The 25,473-nt window shown below is 36.8% G+C and overlaps 1 protein-coding gene across 12 annotated transcripts in view; it reads right to left on the minus strand.

Moving 5' to 3' along the window:
- The window catches only part of PLEKHA1 (pleckstrin homology domain containing A1), a 59,213-nt gene that overhangs the window by 6,710 nt on the left and 27,030 nt on the right, over positions 1-25,473 (minus strand). For 11 of the 12 annotated variants that reach the window (XM_033180397.1, XM_033180425.1, XM_033180414.1 and 8 more), the window contains 6 exons: positions 20,077-20,174; positions 13,416-13,541; positions 10,086-10,229; positions 8,064-8,132; positions 1,444-1,508; positions 664-727 (listed from right to left, as the gene is read on the minus strand). In XM_033180397.1, coding sequence (XP_033036288.1) covers positions 664-727; positions 1,444-1,508; positions 8,064-8,132; positions 10,086-10,229; positions 13,416-13,541; positions 20,077-20,174 — 566 coding nt within the window. Of the gene's footprint in view, positions 1-663; positions 728-1,443; positions 1,509-8,063; positions 8,133-10,085; positions 10,230-13,415; positions 13,542-13,975; positions 14,192-20,076; positions 20,175-25,473 lie in introns of those variants that run through there. The other variant, XM_033180439.1, reaches the window with a different exon arrangement.

Here is a 25,473-nt window from a genome sequence, read left to right on the forward strand (position 1 = left end):
ATTCTTGTGTCTCAGCCTCCCAAGTAGCTAGGATTACAAGCCTGCACCACCACAGCTGGCTAATGTTTGTATTTTTTGTACAGATGGGGTTTTGCCATGTTGCCCAGGCTAGTCTTGAATTCCTGGACTCAAGCAATGTGCCTGCCCTGGCCTCCCAAAGTGCTGAGACTACAGGTGTGAGCCACCACATCCGGCCCAAATCGTTTTTTAAAATTTTCCATTTAAATAATTCAATGAGGTATGCAAAAAGTACAATTTAAATACAGGATGCCTACTATTAGCGAAACTATATAGATCTACTGTCTACTTTTACTATGGGGTTTTTTAATAAGGTTACCAAAAAATGATATAATAGAAAAATCAAAATTCTAAAATATGTGCAAAAATAATTCAACTTGAAAGTACACACTTAACATCTAAATTAAAAGCATTTCCCTTTCTCTACTTAGTTCTAGTTCACTAATTCATAACAAATACTCCCACTTCCTGAACATATAACCCCACCAATAACTCTATATATAGTACCCTTTTATTAAGCTGGTGAATTACAGTTGTCATATTTTTTTAACCTCAAGTGCTTATTTATGCTTATTTCACCTCTAAAATTATTAATTTCTTGTCAAGAGGATCTAGGATCTATTAATTGCCAAATAAGTATCTTACCTGCACATAGAAAGTTCGAGATGTTGTTACAATTTCAAAGAGGTTGTCCCTCATCATTATGTCACTGTATGAAAAAAAAATCCAATTATAGTAAAATAGCAGTTGTTTGACAGTTTCTCTTTCATTTGTTTACCCAGTACCCAGTATGTGTCAATAAATAAAGGAGGTAAAGTACTGATTTGACAAATCCAAATTATCTTTTCCCATTTATTTTCATGTAAGATTTTACATATTTTATGTAGTTTTACTTTTAGAAAAAGTTCATAAAGCAACTTTAAAGTTCAGAGTTTTCAGTCATCAGTTTGGTGAAACACGGTCACAGTTAACACATTTTCTTGTAAAGCTCTATTCTATTGCATCTTTGTAAAGCTCTATTCTATTGCATCTTTGTAAAGCTCTATTCTACTGCATCTTTGTAAAGCTCTATTCTACTGCATCTTTTAAACACTAAAATGAATACATCAATTTGTCAAACCTGAGAGTCTAACCATAAGTTGTTCACATTAAATTTATTCCTTTCCATTAACAAGCTGTTTCAGTATTTTTAGTTTTCAAAGAAACAAATAAAGGATTCTTTCCTAATTTTTAGTTTTCAAATGAACAAACAGTTCAATACTTTAATCTGAGGGTTTTGAAAATTCCAGAGTATCTCAACTATAAAGAGTTAAAAATAACCACAATTAATAAGGAAAAATGTAATCTGTAAGTACATTCCTCAAACTAAGGCACTACTCTGTGTTTATAAGTTGTGCCAGGCATCAAGTCAGAGTGGTTCCTTACCTTTGCTTACATTCCTGGACTTTATGAACCTCTTTAAGTGGTATTACGCGAAGAGGTTCCTTTTCCTGGCCAAAAAAAAAAAAAAAGATACATGATATTTATTCTTAAAATCCTTTCAAACGTTAGCTGTCTTATTTGGAGACTCATGTGAAAATCATACTTCTTTGCTGAAACACATCTCAGAAATGAATCTACCTTCTTAAACCATCCAGCATCTGAACAGCTCAAACACTATAACCTTAATATACACTGTTGTTTGAAAGAAGGAAAACTGCATACGGGTCTTATTCACATTATTTCTGACCTTAAGGGCAGTGTAGCTTATTAAAAGCTATTAGCCATCAGACTTTCCCCAATGGACCCACATACCAGTATGCGCAGCACCTCCTTTTCTGGAATGTCACTTTGATATGCAAGGCAGCAGAGCAAATGCACATCCTGCTTCTTTGACTTAAATTCGTTATTTTACAAATACCACTTTTATATAAATACAAAATTGAACATTTACTAAGTGCTGAGACATCTGCTAGGTTTTAATTTTTATCTCACACTTTCCACAACCTTACAACACATGTACTACTATTCATGTGCTGAAACTGCAGATTAGACATGTTAAGTATATCACCCAAGGTTACAAAGTAGATATAAGACACAAATATAAAATAAAACTGGTTCCTAACAGCGTATTTCTAGTATACATTCCATAAAATACAATATACATATTTCATTGAATATGACAGCATGAGATTAAGACATACCATTACTTTATGTAGCACCAAAAATAAAACTAAACCATGACAGAGTGCTTTTTTTTTTTTTTGAGACAGAGTTTTGCTCTTGTTGCCCAGGCTGGAGTGCAATGGCGTGATCTCGGCTCACTGTAACCTCTGCCTCCTGGGTTCAAGGGGATTCTCCTGCCTCAGCCTCCCAAGTAGCTGAAATTACAGGTGCCCACCACCAAGCCCAGCTAATTTTTGTATTTTTATTAGAGACGGGGTTTTACCATGTTGGCCAGACTGGTCTCGAACTCCTGACCCCTGATGATCTGCCCACCTTGGCCTCCCAAAGTGCTGGGATTACAGGCGTGAGCCACTGCGCCCAGCCAGGAGTGCTTTTTTTTTTTTTTAAAAAAAAAAAAAAAAAATCATAGATTTTTAAAAAATCTTTGATTTTTAAAAAAAGTTTTACAGGCCGGGCGCAGTGGCTCACGCCTGTACTCCCAGCACTTGGGAGGCCGAGACGGGTGGATCACGAGGTCAGGAGATCGAGACCATCCTGGCTAACACGGTGAAACCCCGTCTCTACTAAAAAATACAAAAACAAAAAAAAACTAGCCAGGCGAGGTGGTGGGCGCCTGTAGTCCCAGCTACTCAGGAGGCTGAGGCAGGAGAATGGCGTAAACCCGGGAGATGGAGCTTGCAGTGAGCTGAGATCAAGCCACGGCACTCCAGCCTGGGTGACAGAGCGAGACTCCATCTCAAAAAAAAAAAAAAAAAAAAAAAAGTTTTACAAAATAGTTTAATTATGAAATAATTTTTCACTTAATGAGACTTAGAAAAATAGTACAAAGAATTTCTGCATAATCTACACCTTGTTTTCTAAGCTGTTAATATTTTACATCTGCTTTATCTTTATCTGTTTATGTTTACGTATGTGTGTGAGTATATATAGATAGATAGATTCCTGAAATGCTTGAAGGTAAGTTGTAGATATGATGATGTACCTTTACTAAATACTTCAGTGTGTATTTCCTAAAACATGGATGTGCCCTTGCATAACCACAGTGCAATTATGAAAACTGGAAACTCAACACTGATGCAATACTAAAATCTACAGACCATCTTCAGATTTCATTAACTGCCCTACTTGTATTCTTTACAGCACAAAAACTATTTTCTGATCCAGAGTTAAATCCAGGATCATACCATGTATGTAGCTGTTATGTCGCCTTTAATTGTGAAATAGTTCTTCATTCGTTTTCCAGAGTTTAAAAAAGTCCAGGCCAGTTATTTTTGTAGAACACTTGCCAGTTTGGGTTTGTATGACATTCATGCTGAGATTCAGGTTATACATTTTTGACAAGAAACCACAGGTATGACACTGTTCTTCTCAGTGGACCCCTATGAGGACGTACACACCCGATGGTGGCTTGTCCTGTCACTGGTGTGTTAACCCTGATCTCTTGCTTAAGGCCATGTTTGCCAGTAACTGTAAAATTACTTTTTCCCTCTGTCATTGTTAAGTATCTTGTGGGGAGATACCTGGAGCCTGTAGTAATACCAGGTTTCCCATCATCATTTTGCAACTAGTTTTATCAAACACTGAAAACTCTTGCCTGAAACCATTACTGGTGGCTGCCAAATGGTGATTTTTCTAGACCCATCAATCCATCTACATACATTAAATAGAATTTTACTCTAAGGAAATATTTTTCCTTCTCCATTTAGTTATTCATGACTTATTTTATTCTATGGGTTATATTACATTACTATAATTATTTATTTTGTTTTTAAATTGTCTGCATTTTCGTCAGTCCCTTCAAGGTAATTTCTGTGTCCTTTTGACATGTTCCATTCATTCTCTGAGCCACTTCTTTATTCTCTGGCACAACTTCACTTTCTGAGCTGTTTGTACTTTATATGCCCCAACTCTGAAATCAGTCACATCGCCAAGGGTTCCTGATTCCTTTTGTTTACAGAATGGCATTTACACTTGCTTTTGGGAAGGGTAGGTGGAGATTTGCCAATCTCTTCACTCAGCCACAACCTTCTCATGACAGATGAGAATATTTCATTGCAGTTTTAATTTGCATTTCTCTAATTATCAGGGATGCTGAATTTTTTAAATATTTTAAGACCTATTTTAATTTTTAAATGAATTGTCTATTCATGTCTTTTGTTCATTTGCCTACCAGATATTTTTCCCTCCATTTTCTCTCTTTTTTTAATCTTTGAAACAAACATGAATTTATACAAGGATTGAAAATACAGCACAAAGAACTAATTTTCCTGAACCATTTCAGAGTGAGTTGCTGACCTGTCCCACACGACCCCTGAATACTTTTCCTACAAAGACATTCTCTTACATAATCACAATACAATCACCAGAATCAGAAAACTGTGCCCACAATGTCTTTTATTAGAGCAAAAGGATTCAGTTCAGAAGCACGAACACCATCTGCTTATCAAATATTTTCTTTCCCTCAGTCTGGAACAGTTCCTCATTATTTCCTTGACTTTCATAATCTTCACTCTATGAAGACTGCAAGGTAGTTATTTTGTAGAATGTCCCTCATTTGGGTGTGCCTCATGATGGGATTCTGATTACACACCTTGGGCAGGGGTATCACAGAAGTGATGCTGTCTTCGTCTTCCGCTATCCTATCAGGTGATTTCAATTTATCTCATTACCAATGACATTCACTTTAATCATCTGACCAACCTGAGTAAAGTGGTATCTGCCAGGTTTCCTCATTGTAATGCTATTCTTTTCCCCCTTGTACAATACTTAATACCTATTTTAGTAGATAGGTACTTTGAAACTATGCAAATATCTTATTCCTCATCATACATATAGATATACATCCATTCACCAAAAAGTATTGTTTCTCTGAATAAGATTTGGCTTCTATTATCCTTAACATAGTTCTTGATTTTATCAGTGTGTATGTGACCATTCTCCCATCTCTACCACCACCCCTTCCCCAAGTGGATGCCTTTCTCTCCCTACTCCACGCGGGGCTAACCCCCCAAGAGGACAGCCTCCTTGTCCTGCATAGGCTCTGACACCCACACAAGGCTGCACTGGTTCCTCTTGAATGCCTATGTTGCTTTGCCTCACCTAATAAATAGGGGTCTGAACTGTTTGGGATTGATGCAAGGAAAAGAGGGCAAAGTAGGTGACGAAAAATCCCCTCAGTTTTTAAGATTCCTTCTAAGTTTTATCTCTAATATATGTTGCAAATATTTTCACCAGTTTTTCAGCTGTGCACTTAAGTCTTTTATACTTATTTTTAAATTTTTTAAATGATCTTTTAGAGATACACACTGAGATATTTACGGATGAAATGGAATATCTAGGATTTGCCTCAAAATATGAAGCAGGAGGTGGGTGGTGAAACAGAAGAAACAAGACGAGCTGAGCCATATGTTAACAATTATGACATCTAGGTGATGGGTATATGCAGGTTCCATGTATTATTTCTGTCTACCGAAAGTGTATGTTTACACTTTTCCATGATGAAAGGTTTTATAAAAGAGCCCATTTACACTTTAAACATTTTTATCATGTATTATTCTTGAGCATATATAAAAAAGAAAAATATAAACAAGATAAACTGGTTAGTTTTTAAGATTTCACATTCAGATTCCAGATCTTCTGAATCACTTTTTGACTTAGAGCCACCAATGTCCATGTTTTTCACTCCAAGTCATTCTTTGTGCCAAAAAGAGTGTTGGTGATGCAGCATTTAAGAATGCGTCATGGTGTCCCTGAGATTTCCTCCCAAGCTGCCAGCACCCTTTCCTGCACATGCTGATGCCGGTGTCTTCTGGATTTTACCCAAAGGTACTGTGCATATGGCAAGAAGTCAACTACAGCACAGCTGCAGCCTGGCTGCCCCTCGCCCTTAGCAACTCTAAGACATACCGTTAAGATTTCAGAAATGTTAAAACTGGGGGAGGGGGAGCTGAGACAAGAACTATTACAGAAATACTAAGTTTTGAAAACCTGTATGCTGGGCATTATTCTGTGAAATTTGAGAGGAAGAACAAAGAACTACCAGAGGAGATAAACTACACCCTGTAAAATTAGGAAAACTTAAGTATAGCTATAATTACCGACCTTTAAAGGTTTTCAGCTTTATCTGCAATTTCTAAATACTAAAAATAATCTGAATTATTAGAACTACTGTTGATGATGGGGGCACTTGTCAATTTCCCCATCAAAACTGAACTCCTGAAGGCCACAGAACTTGGCTAATTATTTTCTTTTATTTCCAGTTCCCAGAACAGTGCACCAAGTTCATGGAGAGCTCAATGAATGTCTGTTGCATGAATGACTCTTCCCAGCAGTATTGGCATTAAATAAAATCAATGAGACAACCTGCTAACCAAGCACAAGTATAGCCTCTGAGACAACAAGGCAGGTACTTTCTGAACCAAGTAACTACTACTTCCAGTTGAGGCTCTTAAGCTTTGAGAAAGCCCCATGCTAAAATGACTCTTCTTGCTATGCTATGCCATTTTTCATTCATTCAAAGACAGTCTACCAAGTGCCAGACCCTGTGATCATAAAAGACTACAAGAGTCTTTACCCTTAAGAAGCTCATTTAATTTAGTTGCAAAGACAAGAGTGCACGTGACTGCCAAACCCTGGGGAGAGCATTATGATACAAGTATGCACAGGGTACCTACCACAGGGCACATAAGGAGAAGACACTTAACTCAGAGTCTAAAAGCTTCCCAGAAGAACTGACTCCTGAGGTGAATCTTAAAATATTCCCTTCCTATACACTAGTGCTCTGCTGGCAAATACAGTGGCCGTTGTGTGTAATGATGTAAATTTAAATTAATTAAAATGAAATAAAGTCAGTTCCTCAGCCACACTAGCCACATTTCCAGCACTCAACAGCTACATGTAGCTAGTACCCTTGGACAATACAGATACGGCACATTTCCATTTGTGCAGAAAGTTCTAATGAACAATGCTGTTCTGGTGACTTCATTCAAATAAAGCATAAGGTTCCCTTCTCAAAGGTCCCACACAAAAAGAAGAGGTAGGATAAACATTTATACTACAGAATTGCATTCAATTTATCCAAAAAGCTATTTCAGGACTCAGGTCACCCTACAATATTTTAAATAAGGATGCAACTCAAACAAGGCAAATAGGGAATTTCAATTTCTGATTCTACCTTCAGGGAGGATAAAAACATCTTATGTGAAGTGCTTTATGAATCAATGTGAAATAGGCAAAGAAAATCTCAAGAGAAGGTAGAAATACAGAGGGTTAAACGTTGACTTTTACAGATAGAATTCTTTACACCACTTTCGTCACTGTAATGTTACTCTTTTTCAACCCTCGTGTAATACTTAATACCTATTTTAGTAGATAGGTACTTTGAAACTATACAAATATCTCATTCCTCATCATACATACAAATATACATTCATTCACCAAAAAGTATTATTTCTCTGACAAGACTTGGCTTCTATTACCCTTAATATAGTTCCTGATTTTATCAATCAGTGTGTATGTGACCATTCTCCCATCTCTGCCACCACCCCTTCCCCACGTGGATGTCCTTCTCTCCCTACTCCGCGTGGGGCTAACCCCCCAAGAGGACAGCCCCTTTAGCAGAAATTTATAGACTAGAGGATTCTGAGATCTTCAGATCTTTCAAGGTAGAATGCCGCTTTGAAGATAGGATCTTTTTACTTAACAATGTATTTAAGAAAAATATCATTAACCAAAAGCATCACCACCAAATAAACTGTATGTACCTCTAAAAACTAGACTTATTCTAAAACTAGAGAACAGTACAAGAAATTACATATAATCACTACAATGCAACACTTTTCAAACATTCTTACAACAACATTTATGACGTAACAACATACCAGTTCAGATTTGAAGTAGCCTATTGTGTTTTCATCCAACTGAAAATATCTTCTCTTCCAGTTTTTCATCTACCAGAGATGAACACAGACATAAGACTTGTGTTTCTAAGAATGTCAAATGTTAGTCACCACTTAATTACCCTGATATGAATCCACAATCAGACATGCCAAGCACTAAAAAATCTCATTACTTCCCTTAGAGATGCAATAAATTAAACCTCATCCCTCTCTAGCTACCCAGGCTTTGAATTCCTAATTCAGTTTTTGGTGCCTGGCTTTCATCTTTTATTGTATGATTTTATGTGGGTTTTTTTTTTTTTTTTTTTTTTTTTTTTTGAGACAGAGTCTTGCTCTGTCGCCCAGGCTAGAGTGCAATGGCGTGATCTCGGCTCACTGCAACCTCTGCCTTCCGGGTTCAAGCAATTCTCCTGCATCAGCCTCCCAAGTAGCTGGGATTACAGGCGCCTGCCACTATTCCCAGCTAATTTTTGTATTTTTAGTAGAGACAGGGTTTCACCATGTGAGTCAGGCTAGTCTCAAACTCCCGACCTCAGATGATCCACCCACCTCGGCCTCCCAAAGTGCTGGGATTACAGGCGTGAGCCACCGTGCCCAGCCTATTTCATATCTTTAGTGTTGAAACTTTTTTTTTTTTAAAGCACCTCCCCTTCCTCCTACTCCCCACCCCGCCCCCGCTGGCCCCATGCAAAGAGCAAACACAGGAAATGTTATTAAACCACATCAAGTTTCTCCATCTGTAAAAATGCATGAATTCTTCTACAAGTACTTTATATGTAGTAGTAAAGCACTAAATATTTAATAAAGTAAACCTATTTTGTACAAACATTTTTTGTCAATAAAATATAGTTTTTGCAGAAGCACTTAAGTATCTCTGACTGGTATTTTGGACTTAAGAGTAAAACAAAAAGGAACCATCAGGCTATGATGCTCAGTTGTGTGTAAATTAGGGCTTTCAATCTACACACAACAGAGCATCACAGCCTGATGAGAATTCTGACTCTACCTGCAGACATTCTACAGTAAGAAAACCCTGCCCTCACCGGCATTTTTTTCCTCAGCCTAAAGCAGGTCAAACAGGTGAAAGGACATTCCCCTGGCTGCCCTAAAACAATTGAGTTGCCAGAAAGTGATGAGAAATCAAACGGAACCACCAAAATAATTTTAAGTATTTCTTTACTCACAGACTTAAACATTTCCAAACTTCACAGTTAATTTTCTCATGAAATTCTAAAGATTTAGTTCACATAGAAAGAATGGCTTAAATACTAAGGTATGTTGCAACCTTAGAAATATCGGTAAATTTACTTGCTCTTGCAAAAAATTCATCATGGAACTATGTGGGAATATCTGGGCTAACCCATAACAGCTTTTACTAAGTACTAGGTGCTGTGCAAAGGGAAACACACCTTTTTTATTTACATCTCTTAAAAAAACAAAAACAAAACAAAACCCTAGATGGTAGGTTTTATATGATATTCCTTAAGACAGACACTGAGGGCCTGAGAGGTTAAGTAAGTAGCCCAAGGTCAGAGAGTTTACCACTGAGGTCAGCCCAATGCCTAATCAAGGAAGAAACCCTCCTATGCCCCACTCTTTCTCCTGCCCCTGGCCTGCCATCTCCCCACTAAAGCTCTCTATCCCTGACCCACTCCTGAGGATGAGTAGAGATCAATAGAAAAACTTTCTCTTTCCCTGACCCACTCCTGAGGATGAGTGGAGATCAATAGAAAAACTTTCTAAAACATTAAACTGTTAGGAAAGCTCATTTAAACTGAAAGTCAGTGGTAATGTGCATTAACTTTCCTGGCCCCATGCAAACCAAGCAAATAACAGCATTGAATTATAAACATAGAATATTCCCTATTGTATCTCCTGACTGTCCTCAGCATGCTGGTCTCTCACTTTGGGTCTTTCATAAAATAAAGCAATTTCCATGTTAATTTGAGTTTGCTAGAACATAATCCTTTTTCATTATTTCATGTATTTTGTTAAGCTACTCACCACTGCTCCTTGTTTTACACAATATCCAGCTTTGATAACTGCACTATCTTGAGGTGGTTTAGGAGTAAAGTAAGGAAGATGGCTTTGTGACCGTTTCAGATTATTTCTGTCAATTCTTTCACCACATTCATTTACTTCTTCTTTCTAAAATGAAGCACAATAAATAATTTTCTTGCTTGTTTAGCATACTTTTATTTCATGCTATCCCAGTAGAAAATCTTAAAATCCACCTTAGATTAGTTAGAAACAGATTTTTGAAGGGTTTTCTAATTAATCTGATATACTTACTCATAATTTTCCTGTCACTGATTTAAGCACAAATTTCTGTTCCTCTTGTTCTGCACAAGTCCTGCCACCAGTGCTCTTTTTTGGGGAAGGAGTTACCTTTTTATTTTGAAATAATTACACAGATTCACCAGAAGCCGCCCAAAAAAAGTACAACAGGTCCTATGTACCCTTTCACTAGTTTCCCCTCAAAGGGAAACTGCCTAACATTATCAAAAACAAGAAAATGACATCGGCACATCCCACACACTTTATTCGAATTCCACTAGCTTTACATACATTCATTCGTCTACATGTGTCTATACAGTTCTATGCAGTTTTATCACATATGTAGATCTGTGTAATTATCACATTTAAGACCCAGAATTGGTCATCACCCACCCCAAGGCTCCCTTGTACACTTTAGAGCTCCTACCCCTAAATCACTTGGCAACCACTAATCTGTTCTCCAAGACTATAATTGTGACATTTTGAAAATATAATGTAAATGGAAACAAACAGAAGGTTATCTTTTGAGATTACCGATTATCTTTTTTCACTCAGCATAATTCTCTAGAGATTCGTCCAGGCTGTTCCTTATATCTAGAGTTCATTCCTTTTTATTGCTGTATTTCCATGGTATGGATGGAGGACCAGTTGTTTAACTGTTCACCCATTAAAGGACATTTGAGTTGTTTCCCGCTTTTAGCTATTAGGAAAAAACTGCTATCAACATTCACGCACAAGTTTCTATGTGAACGTAATTTTCCCTTTCTCTACGATAAACACCTAGGCCTGCAAATGCTGGGTTGTACAGGAACCACAAGCTTACTTTTATTAAAAACAACAACAACAACAACAACAAAAAAACACCAACCTGTTTTTCAGAGTGGCTATACTAATTTTCATTCCCACCAGCAACACCTGAGAGATGTTTCTCCTCATCCTTGGCAGCATTTGTGTTGTCACTTTTATTTTAGCCACTCTGATAGTGAGCAGTCATCTCTCATTGTGCTTTTACTTTGTATTTTTTCCCTACTAGCTAACGATGGTGAACATCTTTTCATGTGCTTACTTACCATCTGTGAATCTTTTATCTTTTGATGAAATATCTGTTCATGAATTTTCTAACTGGATTTCTTGGGTTTTTTACTGTTGGGTTCTGAGTTCTTTTTACGTTCTAGATAAAAGTCCTTTGTTGGACATGTGGTTTGCAAATTTTTCTCCTGGTTTGTAGCTTTTCATCCTCTTAAGAAGGGCTTTCATAGAGCAAGTATTTTTTATTTGATGAGGTCCAATTTACCAATTTTTGCCTTTTACAATAGATATATATTATTTTATAATTTTTAAAACTATACTACAACATAAATGATGCAATAAACTTCTTTGAGAGTTTTAAAATTATACACCCCCATTAAATCCTAGAAACGACTGAAATATCTATACCAAAATTACAATGCAACAAAATCTTAACTCTAGACAAAATTAAAACAGCCGCAGATACTAACTAATACAATATCTTAACACAACTACAGGAAAATAGTCTTACCCCTTATGTCAACATAGGTCATAATACCAGTGAAAGCAGCTTAATCTAGCTACATAGTTACCAGAAGGTTAATAGTTTAAAATCATTACTTTTGGAAAAAGCAAACACACAATCCTAGTTTATTTTTTAATCCAACTTTGGTGAAAAATGTAGGCTCTATGACAGCATAGAGCTGTCATATTTTGTTCATTTTGTCAATTTTCTTCATTAACATACCCTTTGCCAATTATAAGGCACTCAATAGTTAATTAATTAATTAATGTTGTAAGATTTCTAATCCCACTAATCACCCTCCCATAGCAAAAGACCTGAAAAATGTGGGGTATAATACAATTTGACTTAAAAGATTTATAAAGTGTCAAAGTCTTTTAAGTTCAAAAGGCACACTGGTAATGAAAATACCCAAGCTTGGCAATACCAATTGATTACTTTAAAATTCTTGCTTTCTCAACTACCAGTAACTTAGTAGCCATTACAAATTCATCCTTTTCAACAGCAAGACAAGAAATTCAAGCTCAGAAAAGAGTTTTAATTTCATCAAAAATTGTTCATAAATTTATATTTTTCCTAAAACTCAAATAAAGACTTAATTTAGCATATGAGTACTTCTGAGATATAATTTAGTTAAAATCCCAGTCCGGCCGGGCGCGGTGGCTCAAGCCTGTAATCCCAGCACTTTGGGAGGCCGAGACGGGCGGATCACGAGGTCAGGAGATCGAGACCCTCCTGGCTAATACAGTGAAACCCCGTCTCTACTAAAAATACAAAAAAAAAAACTAGCCGGGCGAGGTGGCGGGCGCCTGTAGTCCCAGCTACTCGGGAGGCTGAGGCAGGAGAATGGCGTAAACCCGGGAGGCGGAGCTTGCAGTGAGCTGAGATCCGGCCACTGCACTCCAGCCTGGGCGACAGAGCGAGACTCCGCCTCAAAAAAAAAAAAAAAAAAAAAAAAAAATCCCAGTCCTCTGTCTAGCTCACTTAGGCCAGGTTGTAGAAAAAGTAGATTTTAAAAATTACTACTTGCAAACTCTTGACTCAGCAATTTTATTTCTAGGAATTTCTCCTTTAAGAATATTCATCATAGCATTGTTTATAAAAGTAAAAGAAACAAAATGGAAAAGGAACTCTATTTGTCCAATAGAGGATTTATAATTTATGGTAAATCCATGGAAGAACTACTATGCGCTCATTAAAAATGATACAAAAGGATTTCTGATGACTTGGAAAATGCTCATGATGTAAGTGAAAAAATCTGTTTACAAAGCGTAATATGCAACTCATATCTCCATTTCTGAGGTGAAAAGTACACCGAAGAAAGGCTCAGAGAAATCATGATAAAGTGTTAAACGTTATGTAATTTCCAAATTTTTTATAATAAATACTTTTGAAATAAACAAAAATATTTTATAGTAATTGAATATTACACTAATTCAGCAAAGACGCCCTGTTTTAGTTTTAATAATATAAAAATCAATATACAGTAATTAGACCCTCACACAATAGAAGAGTTACCTAATTACCTGAGTGGGAGTAATGATGGGTACGCCACCAACAATATCAGTTCTGTAAGACACTTGCTTTTTCCCACATTCACCATGGCGACTTAGGTTATCAGAATTAGGCTGTGAGTCTGACTGCTTTGGTACCTGAAATAGTAAATAAAATGAATCATTTTGCAACCAGCATTATACATGTGAACCTACTTTCTCACAGAATTTCTAATTAATCGTCTGTTTGTATATAGTTGACAAATACATATAAAAATTATTTACAGTCCATGTATGTACTCCTTTAAGTTATCACACTAATTTTTCTGTTGGAATAATACTTTATAATATAGCTATCACTTAATGAGTGCTTACTCGGGCAGGTACTATTTCGAAAATACATTTTTCTCCTTTACTACTCCTGTCTACCCTATGCATAGCGGCTCTACCCCCACCTAAGAGATAAGGAAATAGGCTCAGGGGCATTAGGGAATATAGGTTTAGGTCCTGACTATGATACATTCTAGCCAAGTGTGTGTAATTCTGCCAAGCCCAACTGCTGTGCTCTAGACCCTGTTTACTGGCACACTTACTGTTGGTTTACAGCTCTTTGCTGTTTTCTTCCCTTTCTCCATTCCTACCCATGATTCTGGGATTGTGGCATATTCAGTCTTTCCTGACTTCAAGACAGAGCCTATTACCAAAACCATAGTGTATTCAATAAATGTTGAAAGACTCAATGGATGAATCCAAAGTCAGCAGGAAAAATAGCAAAATTCTTAAAACACATCAGAAGTTTCAAAACAAAACTTTTCATTAGAAATTTAAAGAAGGAATTCCAATACTTGGATCAATGATAAATCACTCACAAGTACAGGAAAACAATGACTGTGGTAACAGCACAATCTCCTATTAACACCTCACTAAAGTGGATGAAAAAATCAAAGGTATCACAAATTTTTAACATATATTTTAGCTTTTCTTATGTGATCTATTCAGTAAATAAGGTACTGAGTTAATCACCATTTCCACCTGCAGACTGTTAAGCACGTAGTCTGTATTTAAATCAAACATTTTTAAGGCTGTGAATAAAACGTAATCAAATCTGCTTAGCATCAATTATCATGTTGAACATGATTTAGTCTTTCTCCAATGATTTAAAGGGCATTTGGAACCTTGCAGTCTTTCAGAAACACTATGACAAACACTACTGACAATCACAGAAGTAGTGGTGTAGAAACATTTAACTTAAATAGTTTGCTTGTCATATAGCTAATTCCTGTTAATAGAGTACTGGTAGAACTACAGGACACCATTCACATTGTATTCAAAGGCTCAAACCATTTACTAGTGTGATGCCAAAGCAGTGTGGTTTCTCAAACTTTAGAGTGCATAAGGTATCACCCAGGAATATGATTTAAAACTTCAGATTCCCCTGCTTCGAACCCAGAAACTGACTCCACAAATCTATACTGCAGCCCAAAAACCTGCACTTTAAGCAAGAACACCAGACATTTTTGAGGCAGGAGTTTCAGAAACCACACTGAGAAACACTGCTGTAAAACCTGTGCTCTCCTTCTATACCATGCTGCTCCCACCCAATTTGTAGAAAACAGGGTATACAATGCAGATAAGGATTTGCAAAGCAGCATTTTGCAAAATATTTAGCAAACATGGTCCATGTGTATATGAAAGGACGCTGAGCTACAGTAAATCCCAATCCACACAAATGTAATTTATGGATATAATAAATGACTTGTCTCTTAGGTGACTTCTAAAACTCCCTCTCCCTTCCTTCCCCACCTGCCTCCCTTGAAGTGGTTTCTCTCAGGCCTCAAGCCCAACCCTCCAGCCTCTGGTTCATATTCATACTACAATGCCCTCATCCGCAGAAACAAAAGAGAGAGAAAACAGGAAAGAGAAGAGAAACCTGAATACCTCTTGAATTCTTCTAAGAATGTGCACATTTTGGAGTGCTTTTTAAAGGCAATAAAACAATGAAGATAACTTTCCTTGTCAAATAAAATTAGGATAGTATACCCTGGAACGATTTGCCAGGGAAGCCCATTATATTTTCTAATAAATAGCATCATGTATTTCAATTATTCTGACAGAGAAAATAATGGCCCGGTTATCTCACTGAGAACAGAAAACAGCATTAAGAGAACTTGAAACCAGAGAGAAAACAATCTATTCAACTAGATTAGATGAGAGGTACTGCTAAGAGGTGACCCATAAGAAAACCAGCCGTTATTCTCTCAAGAAGTTTACTCAGACATCGGAATTATTAAGAAAAACCTTTAAATCATTTTTTTTTTTTTTTTTTTTTTTTTTTTTTTGAGGCGGAGTCTCGCTCTGTCGCCCGGATGGAGTGCAGTGGCCAGATCTCAGCTCACTGCAAGCTCCGCCTCCGGGTTTACGCCATTCTCCTGCCTCAGCCTCCCGAGTAGCTGGGATACAGCCCGCCACCTCGCCCGGCTAGTTTTTGTATTTTAGTAGAGACGGGGTTTCACCGTGTTAGCCAGGATGGTCTCGATCTCCTGACCTCGTGATCCACCGTCTCGGCCTCCCAAAGTGCTGGGATTACAGGCTTGAGCCACCGCGCCCGGCCTAAAATCATTTTTAAAATACTGAAATTTATATTGGCTTTTCCATTTTTCTTAAATTACAGTATATTAAAAGTCCTTGCTTATGCTGTTAAGCTCACTGCTTCTAATTTGTCATTATAATAAAATCAAACGCTAATAGTTAACTTAGAACTGCATTTTACTATAAAAATTATCTAACTTTAATCATCGTATTCCCTAAGAACAAGAAAAGTTCAAGTAAAATATCCATGAATATGGATAACTCCTTTAAAAACGATAGGTACCACTGGAAAACTTGGTCTACATTCAGCCACTAAGATAGACATTTTCAGGATACAACCCTACCCCAAACCATCCAACTGTCCAATGAAAATGAGAAAAGTGATTCCATTGGGCAGTTGGCACATGTCAGACACTGAATCCACTTGGTTTCTTTGTCTACTGCCTTTCTCCCTTTCCTTGGCTTTCTATCTTTTTACATCCCTGCATTTTGTGTAGGAGATCTGAATGTATTCTTGGCAGGCATTTGCATGCGATCCTAGTAGTAGGAAATTCTAATAGTAGGAAAAGAAAAGGTAAAAATAACTAGAGAATAAAGAGATGAACAAAACAGATTTAAGTATTTATGCGTGAAATACATAAAAACGCTGCAGGTTTCTCAAAAGTTAAAAGGAAAGTTGATATTCAATTCACTGAGAATGATAATGTAATGTTGGGCTAGGTGCGGTGGCTCAAGCCTGTAATCCCAGCACTTTGGGAGGCCGAGCTGGGTGGATCACTCGAGGCCAGGCGTTTTAAAACCAACCTGGACAACATGACGAAACCCAGTCTCTACTAAAAATATAAAAATTAGCTGGGTGTGGTGGCACACACCTGTAATCCCAGCTACTCAGGAGGCTGAGGCGCAAGAATCACTTAGAACCCCAGAGGCGGAGGCTGCAGTGAGCTGGGATAGCACCACTGTACTCCAGGCCTGGGCAACAGAGGGAGACTCCATCTCAAAAAAAAAAGAAGGAAAAGAAAGAAACAAAAAAAGAAAGAAATAGCGATAATGTTCAATTCACTTCACTGAGAATAAAAATTCTTAGTGCAGACACAAACTCCCATGTCTTACAATCTTTCTGAGAATTCTACATCTACTTGTTTCCAGTTTCTATTAAAAATATACCAAACTTGTGGAGTTTCTGCCACAAATTCAAAGGACTAATTTTTAGATTCAAATCGAATATTTATTTTTAAATTTTAAAAAAGACATGTTTAAAAACAGTGGCTCTCTATTCAGGAATAAACCACATATATCTTAGACATTCCTTAATAATCAATAAGGAAACAGAAACCACCATATTTATGTTGTTATTACTATGAATGAACAGTGGAAAGCATACTTTAAAATTTGATTTTCCTCACTCCAGTCATTGATACTCCCCCCTCAGGGATGATTCTCCTACTGTTGCTCTTTTCCTTTTTGTGCGTGTGTAATACAGATGGTCCAGGATTTACAATGGTTCAACTCACAATTTTTCAACTTTACAGTGGGTTTGTTGGGGTCCTAAATGGATTTTCAACTTGTGTTTTTGACTTACAATGGGTTTATAAGGATGTAACCCCATCATAAGTTGAAAAGCAACTGTAAAGGGTAAAGAATTTCAAGTGGCACCCATCTAGACTTAAGAAAAGTAAGGAAAGTCACAGAGTTGGAGGATAATGGATTAAAATGGCAATATATTATAATTAGGAAATAGCTTAAAAATCATCATTCCCTTACCCATTACCCTCTAACCACCTCTACTTTGAAACCACACATTTCCAAACTCTAATTTCAGATTTCTAAAATTTTTAAATTTACTTATCACACAGTACTTAGCAGACCACTAAAAGACCACTAAATTACATAGTTGACCAAAATGAGTGATTCCACAGAAAGATTTATGTATTAAGTACATATATCAAAATGTACATTTTAAGTTTTCAAATAAATCTACATGTAAATCATCAGCAATGTTCATAGGAAAATATAACAAATTAGAGATTCCACACTTTAATACACTTAATGTATAAAATGCACATAAAAGTGGTAAGATTTTTAAGGAATAAAATTAACATAAAGCATATCTTATTAAAGCATGGGAAATTATTTCATTGCTATCCTATGAGTTAAACGTGTGTCTATCTAATGTTTATTTTTAATAAGTGCTATCAATTCTATACTCACTTTAATGCAGTTATAACCACTTTATTAATCACTATAGTAATAAGGATTTCTATATCTTATATGTATTTATTTTCCCAAATGTGAATTATAAAACATTAAAATCATTTACCAACAAATTTATCTTAAAAACTATAAAAATTTCAACATGTAAAATAAAGTTGCAAGACCACAAAAGCTACTTAGAAGTATTTTTAAGAATTCTATTTAGAATTTCTAATTTGATTTTCCATCATGCTAAAAAGTTTACCAGTGTCATTTGTATAAGACTGTTTCATACCACTGATAAATTAGACATAGCAATTCAAGACCCCCTAAAATGGTAAAAAGCCTGAGACAATTCACTGCTTTTTCTCTTAAAGCACTAAGAAACCAGTGCTGCTTGTTACTGCAAATTGTAAAACATGAATTTAGTAAAGTTACGAGATACTATCTTTCTAAATAAATTTTTCAGCAGGGAATATTTATTAAAAGAGTTAAAATGATTAGCTAAAAGTTTTTAAGAATATGTATGTCTGAATCAGGTTAAAAAATTGCTTTCCTGAAACTGCACAAACCTAAAATAACTTCTGCTTCATGTACAGATCAGATGCAGTGCGTAGGCGTTTTCTGTCATGTGGTAACAAGCTGTTCTAGTGCAAAACAAAAAAAAAAATTCGACTTAACTCTGGGAACAGCTTTAACTACACTGACTCTTTATTGTGTTGTGATATAAATATGAAATTATTCATTTTAGATTAAAACTAACGAGTGACTAACATATGCTGACTTTCAGGGCACATATTCTTTGAGAATACGTCACTTAGGGTCAGTAAATAACTGCACTTTATTAAAAAAAACAAAAACAAAAACGCAATTGACACAAATCTCACAACACAAGAACTCCTTCCCAACATATTTCAGGCAGGTCTACTATGTATTTTTCTACAAAAGTGTAAAGGGAAAGGTGAGGCAAGGTACATATCTACTTGCTGCTCACCATCACTAGCAAACTCTCTCAGTAAAGGTTTTTGGTTTTAGGAACAAAAGAGTAAGGAGACGGGGGCTGTTTTTGTTCAGGAAGCAGTAAGGCACTGCACTTCAGAGTTCAGGCTCCAGAGTCCAACAAACTGGACTGGACTTCCAGCTCCATGATAAAACTAGTAGATTAATCTTTCTAGGTCTCACTTTTCCAGTTCATTTAAGTAAAACCTTCAGTCTAAGATCTGGCACAGTGTAAATAATCAACAAATATTCATCAGAAAACCAAAAAAGAAGAGAAGCACACATTACAAGCAAGAAATTGTAGCATGGGAAAGGTACCAAGCCCTGGAATGCAAGGAAAAAAATTGGACATAGGAAGAAGTTTAGAGCCTGAGACAAACTTCTCAAGGGTCACATGGGGCAGGACCCTCTGGTTGCCACAACCCTTCAGACACTATCCCTATCCCTATCCCTCATTTTTCAGCCTTCATCTCCCCTTGTCCTGCTCCTGTTTTCAACTCTTTCCCTCTCTGACCCCAATCCCCAGTCAGGGCTTAGAAGAGAGAAGTGCCTATTCCCCAGGTAGGTGACAGGAAATCTCTTACACTATACTAGAAGAAAAAAATATATCCTCCCAGTAGAACACTACGTACTAAGCACATATGCTCCTAGAAACGTTGTAAGAAGTGATTAAGATCTGCAGTAATATATCTCCTTATTAGGTTCATAAGTTAAAAAGGCAATAATGGGCTGATTAAAGGACCAACAGTCACCAAGTACAAGAAAACATATTCACATTCTGAATACCTGTCTTTTAAACAAAGCTTGAATATGAAACCTGTTGGTAAGCTGGGAACATTTGGAAGGTGTATTTTCAAAATGAAAAGATTAATTCCAGACATCGAACAGTTTTCAAAAAAATACATATACTTACTGTAATTTTTATAGCTTTGTTTAACACATTTACCCATTCCACCAGGTCCTGCTGATCATTGGCTTGTAGAAAGTACTTCCTCATTCCTGCATTCATAACTGTTGACAGAAAAAAGTAACACACCAAATATTGTACTTATTACCTCTAAATTTATGTTTGCAGTAGCTGAAAAACCTCGCTAGGTTCAACACCATGACTCTCGTGGATTTGACAAAATATATCAGACCACATATAATACAGCTTTTATCACACAATAACACAGGTAAAACTCTTATTTTGTTATGGCCATGTTTTTTATCAAATGGATACACCACAATATATTTAGTCAATCCCCTAATGATAGATGCTTAGGCCACTTCTAGTTTTTGAAATTATATAAAATATTACAATGAAACATCATACATATATATTTCTCCACACTTGGCTAGCATTTCTGGGGGATAAATTTCTTGACATAGATTGGCTGGGTCAAAGACAGCTGACGTTTAAACTTTTTATAGGTATTTCCAAATCATCTTCCCACAAAGTTGAATCTGTTCACATTCCTATCAACCACATACGCAAGGTTTATTTCATTGAATACCCCTCACCAGGACTGGTTATTAGCACCTGTGGATACCTCTAGTTTCTAGTTTTCAAAGGCTCTGTGGCATTGGGGCTGGCAGTCTGCAAACAATATTTCCTAGACCCCATCTGAGGCCATTCTCTGCCAACGGTAGGTACTGATGAGAGACTGTAAGGTGGGAGAGGGGAGAAGGAAAGAGGAGACTCTCCTTGATTCCTGCTGTTGTTGACCTCTCTCCAACAGCAGCACACAACTAGCTACTATTAGGGGCCTTTTCCTGCCCCCTATGCCAGCCTTGCAGAGTCCCCTTGGATACCAATAGCTCCATAGTAGCTTCTACTCCACTGCCCTAGGTTATAGTAATACTACTGTCTCTCCCCTTTTGTCTCTCCAGCCCTCCTTGAGTAGTAGTTACTTCATGCAGTTTCTAATTTCTGGGTTACTTCAGCATTCCCTTCGCATTCTTTCAGTCTTCTAAGATTTGGGTAACCAACTCCCTGTAACAAATCCCTTGGGTTTGAAATACCTAGTGTGGTGTTTTCCTGACTAATACTCTTTAACAACCTATTGGTAAATAATTGTAGCTTATCAAATTTTAATTTCTCTGGTTATTGAGATAAATTAGTTTTATAAGTTTATTAGCCATTTGCATTTATTTTGAGTTTTGTTTACTGTTTTTACCCACATTTCTCCTGAATTGTTATTATAGAAACTTATATATTAATCTTTTCTGCTTTATTACCAATACTTTTCCCAGTGTCAGTTTTATTTTACTTTAACAGTAGTTTTGATCATACAGAAATATACTATGAATCTTTTCTATAAATGTGTCCAGATTTCGTATCATCTAGAAAATCTCCCTAACTTAAGATTTATTTTTCTAGACCTTATGAATTTCCTTTATATTTTGAATCTTAATACATTTGGAACTTTTATGCAATTTAGTTTATATATACCCCTTTAGGGACTATGTACTTTTATAAAGCAAAGCACATGCACACATACAGTTGTCTATAAACCATCGTAGTCCACTCTTGAATTAAAGCTATGTATTGTACACCACGTGCATTTATTTTTAAAAGCATAAATATTATTCCAGGAGCTAAGTACCTGAATAGTTATACTGTTGCAATTGTTCAAACATAAAAATAACTTCAAAACGTCTCCACCAAAATTTTAAAAGATACACTAGCACACAGTTGAATGTGGCTAAGAGAAGGGGAAATGCAAACTCTCAAGGAAAACACACAAGATTTTGAAATTGGGACTGAGACCAAGACACTCTAAACTACAGCTTCCTTGAATTGAGATGAAGGTCTTAGAAAGGAAGTCAAAGCCTATCTTGCAAAGCACTACAAAACAACCAGTCTATAACTTTAAAAGAAATTTAACACACTGGAAATCTGTTCTTGTATATCTTTCTAGAGACTGGAAAAGTTATAACTGCCATAAACATATATTAAGATAAATTCGTAATTCACTAGGACGCTATACCTATCAATAAATAACTTTTGTTTGTAATTTCTAGCCATCAGTAAGGCTTCCTTTTATACTCTTTTTTTTTTCAGCTTAGGCTGAAGCAGAGCTCTCCTCACTCATAATGGCTTCTTCCCCTCAATGTTATTTTGGGCATCTGCCCAGAACATCTGAAGAGTTTAAAAATCTATGCACTTATTAATATACTATACTTGGTACACAGTAAATGCTTAATACATATACTTCTGAATAAATAATATTTATATAAGGATCTCTTTTAAGGGAAGGAAGAGATGTAAATATATATCTTAAAAAAGACTCCTAGTATACCTTGCAATCTGAATAAAATCTCATGGACTTTAAGAATTACTTCATGACAAGATGTAGATATATAGGTATGATCTAGGAAAAAAATCAGCCTGGAATCAGTCCAACCTGACTGGCTTATGCACTTACAAGCAATATCATCTTTCAAACATTACTTAATTTCTCTGAGCCTGATACTCCTCATCTGTGAAATGGGAATGCCACTCATTCCACCTCCTTAAGAGATGACGATCTTCTATGTAAAGAAACTAACACAGTGCTTGGTACAGAATATTCTTCACTGCCATCATCTGGAGATTTCTAAGGAGTAAGGAAGCACTATAAAAAACGTAAAGCAGGGCACAGTGGCTCACGCCTGTAATCCCAGCACTTTAGGAGGCCAAGGCAGGCAAATCACTTGAGGTCAGGAGTTCGAGACAAGCCTCGCCAACATGGTGAAACCCTGTCTCTACTCAAAATACAAAAATTAGCCAGGCGTGGTGGTAGGCACCTGTAATCCCAGCTACTTGGGAGGCTAAGGCAGGAGAATCACTTGAACCCAGGAGGTGGAGGTTGCAGTGAGCCAAGATTACACCACTGCACTCCAGGGGACAGAGTGAGGAGGCTCCATTTCAAAAGAAAAAAGAAAAAGAATAGCAAGTGACTGACATGTGGTGTATTAGCAATACTGGTGGGGAGGGGAGAAAGGGAAAGAAAATCTTTGAACAATTAAAAAAAAAAAAACTTTGATACTGCTAAGTTACCATAAAAACCCTAAAGTAAGGGTTTCACTGTGAATAATAAATGCATCCCTAGAAGCTTGTATCCTTCCTACCTTTTCCACTTGAGTATTTCATTTCAAATCTTTATGATTAGAATGAATACATAAAATGGACAAAACCTGAAGCATAAACACTAGCTTAACTGCAAACAAAAATCATCTCACGACCTGAGATCAACTGGTTATGAATATATGGTTTTGGTTCAAGAGGTTCTAAGGTATTTTATCACACTCTTTGTCAATTTTCCCCATTCTGTTTTCTCTATTCCGTACTTTCCTCTGTCCTCTCAGTCTCTATCAGATGTTGGACTTCCTTGATTGCTTTTATCTCTTTTCCATTATCTATCTTTACCTTTGTTCTACTTTCAGATTTCTGTGCCTTTTTCTTGTGAGTTTTGCATTGTCTCATGTTCCTTCTCCTGTTTGATAATCCTCTCTCATCAAATGTTCAGTAATCCTGGGCTGTCTATTCATATTTTAAAAGAAAGTGCTAAAAAGACTGATGAAAAGCTCTCTTGGGTTGTTGTAGGGCTGCTGACTGTGGACCTCACTAGTCAACTATGGCAACCTCTTCTAGTAGAAATGCCCAGATGTCAGTCAGTATCTATGGATCTTTTCTCTAGGGTATTCGGATCTTACTCACCTAAAGCCGGCTGCCCAGTGCTCTGGGGTTGGGGTTGCATTGATTGTGCAGACTTTCATTTAATCTTCCTATTTTCAGTTTCATGCCTCATTCCTTTCGTTCTCTGGGACTAGTGCCCCTAAATATACAGCCTCACTGATTCTATTTGTGGAGACACCACACATCCCATTTCCTGCTGGAACAGGGGAAGGGTGTCTGCCTGATCGAGCTAGATGGAGGTAGGGAACAGAGGTTGTTTCTGATATAGATATGCAAACTAAGTCCCTGTTTTTGGTTCTTCCTCACTGTTGCTTCCTCAGAAAATGTATCTCCTGTACCTAAGCCTATCTAGAATTGGGGTGAGGCAGAACACTTAAATGGTGAGCTTTTCATTGGCCCCTTCCTCCACTCTGCTAAATTATCTACCATTCCTCTATCTACTTTCCAACTTTACATACTGAGGGTTACAGATATTCTGCTCCCTCCATCAAAAATGGCTTGCATGTTTCTTATTCTCACTGGTTTGGGACAATTTGAGATAAAACATGTTGCCACTTTGAATGAAAGTTGTGGTTCTATTTAGAAGTCAGTGCTTCTCTCTCTAAAAGTAAGCATTTCATGAATCTTTACTCCCACTAGCAGTAGAGGACTAATAAACTATTGACTGACCAATGAATGACTAATCTTAATTTTTGACTCCAACTAAAATCACCCATTCTAAATACTCCAATAACTATGAATGTCAAGTCTGTTACTGTATATTACTATTTCGGTCGGTACATTTGGGATTTTAGAAAAAAAGGGTTGTCAAAAGTATGTGCATTATACATTCTAAAATACAAAGTTCTCAGTTATTTGACATGCAATACCCATTCATTTACAAGGCTCTGAGACATTTTCCTGCTTCGTAACCAAAAGTATAATTAGTAATAAACATGTAACTTTAAAAAATAGCTTCATAGTGAGATAAAAGCATATAATTTAATTTAATCTTCCTATTTAATCTTCAAGGTAAGAGGATTACCTTGACAGCCACGTTTCATCTTGCTCATATCAAGATGCTATTTCTAACTACTGCCTAAAGAAACCTGTCCTTTTCAAGCAAAAGAGAGCAAAGAATTTCAATTCTACCCCCAAAAGTATCTCTCACTTTAATGTGAAATAGCCCCTTTTGATGTTAGTTGGCCACTCCAAATATTGTTCCTTCAGTCACTAATGTCCACTAACATACTCTCCGAGAGGGATCAATTTTCCTAGCTTCAACTACCACTCCCTTTTTAACAGACCCCAAATTTCTCCATTCTTGACCTTAAAGCTCCATCCAGTCCTCAATTACTATCAACAGAACATTTCCATCTGGAAGTTCCCGACCATTTCAACTCCATAGCAAACATTTTACCTTATGGAACCAGCTCTCCCTGACTTCCCATTTCTTTACTGGAAGCAAACTTCCCTGCTCCCTCTCTCTTCCCTCTAATTCCCCGTATCCACCAAGCCCCTGCACTTTCCTTCTTGTCACCCTTCCTCCTTCTCGCATTGCCACCACACTAACTCAGTACCTTACCTAAGTACAGTAGTTCAGAGGCCACTTACCCAGTCTACCTACATCGAAACCTTCCTATCCATACCAAAAAAAAAGAAACTCCT

This window comes from Trachypithecus francoisi, unplaced genomic scaffold (genome assembly GCF_009764315.1).
Source record: "Trachypithecus francoisi isolate TF-2019V2 unplaced genomic scaffold, Tfra_2.0 Contig01579, whole genome shotgun sequence".
In the NCBI taxonomy this organism is placed as follows: domain Eukaryota; kingdom Metazoa; phylum Chordata; class Mammalia; order Primates; family Cercopithecidae; genus Trachypithecus; species Trachypithecus francoisi.